We start from the raw sequence: 2,875 nt of genomic DNA, 5'->3' as shown, positions 1-2,875 counted from the left end.
TAACTTATATCATCGTTAAATCTTCTCTAATAAAACCAGTGAAACTTCAAAATCATTAAAATTCACGGCTCCCGCCGCATTGTGCGGGTACACAACTAGTAACAAACGATAAGAATTTTTTAAATTTAAGGAAATATCAAAATTTATATATATTATTAGTCTTTTTTTTTTCGTTTTCTAGAGATAATATATAAATATTGTTTTTTTATCTTAAAGAAATTATATAATTAAAGATTTTTATTTTCAAGAAATTATAATATAGTTTTCTGAATTTAAATAACAAGTGAAAACATGGACGCAACGTACTTAAAATTAGATATGGAAATATATCTGTTTATAGAATATTTGTATTTAAAAAGGTACCACCAAACACGTTTTGATTTATATATCAAACAAACATTGTTGTCTTATTTCGATTAGAAAAAGCATAAACTAAACCATTAGAGTGGTGTCTGATTGATTTGAATTTGTCTGCAAAGGTCAAAAGTATCATGAGGTTGCAGGTTCAAATCTAAGGAGAAATAAAAATCTCCTTGTGACCACGGATGTTCAAATGCGGTGACTCCGAACTATCTGCAAAGCAGATAGTCGTCCTAAAATTAGTCGGCTCGCATAGTATGTTGGATATCCAGGTTAATAAAAAATTGTATAAACTAAAACGAAAATCCAATATTTTCAAATTTCTAATCACAAAATACAGTCATTTTTTTACCTTTTTTTAATTAAATTAAAAATTAACATTTCTAATTTTCATCAATTATTTATCCATCATTTGTAACCTTGTTTTTTTTTTTCTCATTAAGAACATCAAATGAAAACATTTGATTTTAATTATATATTAAGTTTAATCATAAAGATGATGTCTGATTAGTTTGAGTTTAGGTTTCAAAGGTCAAAACTATCTGGAGGTGTTATGTTTAAATCTATGGAGGTTTAAATATGGTGACTTCGTGCCACCCACAAAACAGGTAGTCGTCTTGACATCAGTTGGTTCACATAGCAAGTTATATTCGAAATTAATAAAAAAAATTATATATGAAATAAATTAATATGCTTATTTCGTGTTGAACTAAAATTTCGTTAAAAATACCCATCAAATACTTGATTCTTAGGGAAAGGCTATAATCACAAGATTAGAAAAATTGGTTTTAGAAATAAAAAACGAACATATGGGCCCATTAATCTTCTTTTATCTTCAATTTCTTCTCCAAGATTTCCACATTTCATGGCGAATAACGGCCTTAAGCTGACCTTCTTCTTCGTATTCATCATATCATACGAATATTGGGTGAATCATGTGAACGTCGTCGATTCTTCTGCTGCTTCCGACCATCTTGTAAAAGATGTTTTCATACTCGCCGGTCAAAGCAACATGGCCGGAAGGGGCGGGGTGATTGACGGCTACTGGGACGGACTAATCCCGCCGGAAGTCCAAACCAGGCCCGGAAAGATTCTACGATTGGGTGGTGATCTGAGTTGGGAAGATGCGACGGAACCGCTTCATTCAGATATTGACGTCAACAAGACTTGTGGAGTTGGGCCAGGGATGGCGTTTGCGAACGCGGTTTGGAGAGGTGATCCACGGCGGGATAGGGCGGTGGGATTGGTGCCATGTGCCATCGGAGGGAGTGGTATTCAAGAATGGTCCCGTGGCGGTAGACTTTATAATGGGTTGGTAAGGAGGGCCGCCGTGGCGGTGGAAGGCGGTGGAGAGATTCGGGCGGTGTTGTGGTTTCAAGGGGAGAGGGATACAGTTAACAGAAGTGATGCTGAATCGTACAAGGAGAAATTGCAGAGATTATTCATGGATTTAAGAGCTGATCTCAAGTCTCCTTTGCTTCCCGTAATCCAGGTATCTCGCCGGAGCTTTTTCTAGATTGCTTTCTTTTGGTGCCGGTCAACTCGTTGGTCAATGGTTCCTGGATCGGGTCGAATCATAAACCGAACCGGATTAAAATTGGCCAACTTGTTTGAATTTAAAGTCAAATGATGCTTATTTCCACTTGGTAAGCTCATATTATGACCCCTTGGAAAATGGAGACCAATAATGGTGTCTTTGACCTTTAATCTATTTCTTCAAGAATGCGATTAAATAAATAGGTATAGAAGTCATTGTAATTATATACGTATTTTGTTTTAAATTAAATGATTATATTTATTAAATAGATACATAGAATTTCATAATCACGTTGAACTCAGATAAATAAACTGTAGATGTCTTGGTTTAAAATTACAGGTTGCTCTAGCCTCGGGTGAAGGAGCTTATGTAGAAATGGTAAGAGAAGCTCAACATGGAATCGAGCTTCCAAATGTAATAACAGTAGATGCAAAGGGACTTGAACTTCAACCAGATGGGCTTCATCTTAGTACTCATGCCCAAGTGCGGGTTGGGGAGATGTTGGCTCATGCTATTTTACAATCCAATTGTTTTTTATAGGCTCACGGTGTAATATTGTTATTGTTATATAAAACTTTGTATACGTGAATACTTTGTCTTTTCCTAAAAACTTGTATAAAATATTATATTAAAAGCAACAAATACTATATATTACAGATTTGGTCCCTTAGGTTTGTCATTTGTTACAAAGTTAGTCATTTATCTTTATATATTACAAAAGAACCCTCCACTTATGTAATTTGTATCGGATTTGGTCCCTTACCCTAGCGTCCATCTTCTATTTCCGTTAAGCATAAGAGTAAGATTGTAATTTGACACCCCTTTTTATTTTAACATTCTTTTTGACAGTCTTTGTAAAGCTGGGGCCAAAATTTGGTCATTTTTTAGACCAATTAGATGGAGTCACGTGTTTGCCTATTTTATCTTCTCCAACATCTCCACTTTCTAGCATGAAACTTTTCAGACAAGAAACTTTTT

At 34.8% G+C, this 2,875-nt stretch overlaps 1 protein-coding gene across 1 annotated transcript; it reads left to right on the top strand.

The window, feature by feature from the left end:
• Positions 1–1,180: 1,180 nt before the first annotated feature.
• LOC112510080 (probable carbohydrate esterase At4g34215) lies at positions 1,181–2,537 on the top strand. The gene is made up of 2 exons (XM_025115365.1): positions 1,181–1,852; positions 2,237–2,537. The coding sequence occupies exons 1-2, from the start codon at positions 1,226–1,228 to the stop codon at positions 2,435–2,437; spliced, it is 828 nt and encodes a 275-aa protein (XP_024971133.1). The 5' UTR covers positions 1,181–1,225; the 3' UTR covers positions 2,438–2,537.
• The last annotated feature ends 338 nt before the right edge of the window (positions 2,538–2,875 follow it).

Source organism: Cynara cardunculus, assembly GCF_001531365.2.
Source record: "Cynara cardunculus var. scolymus isolate 2C chromosome LG 3, CcrdV1, whole genome shotgun sequence".
Classification (NCBI taxonomy): domain Eukaryota; kingdom Viridiplantae; phylum Streptophyta; class Magnoliopsida; order Asterales; family Asteraceae; genus Cynara; species Cynara cardunculus.
Note: the sequence above shows the minus strand (reverse complement) of the source record. Positions and strands in the feature narration are given on the sequence as shown.

Bases quoted from the DNA above. Each gene is read 5' to 3' on its own strand.
- LOC112510080 (XM_025115365.1), top strand. From the start codon at position 1,226: ATGGCGAATAACGGCCTTAAGCTGACCTTCTTCTTCGTATTCATCATA. The intron at 1,853-2,236 runs GTATCTCGCCGG...TTAAAATTACAG, and splicing joins CTTTGCTTCCCGTAATCCAG to GTTGCTCTAGCCTCGGGTGA.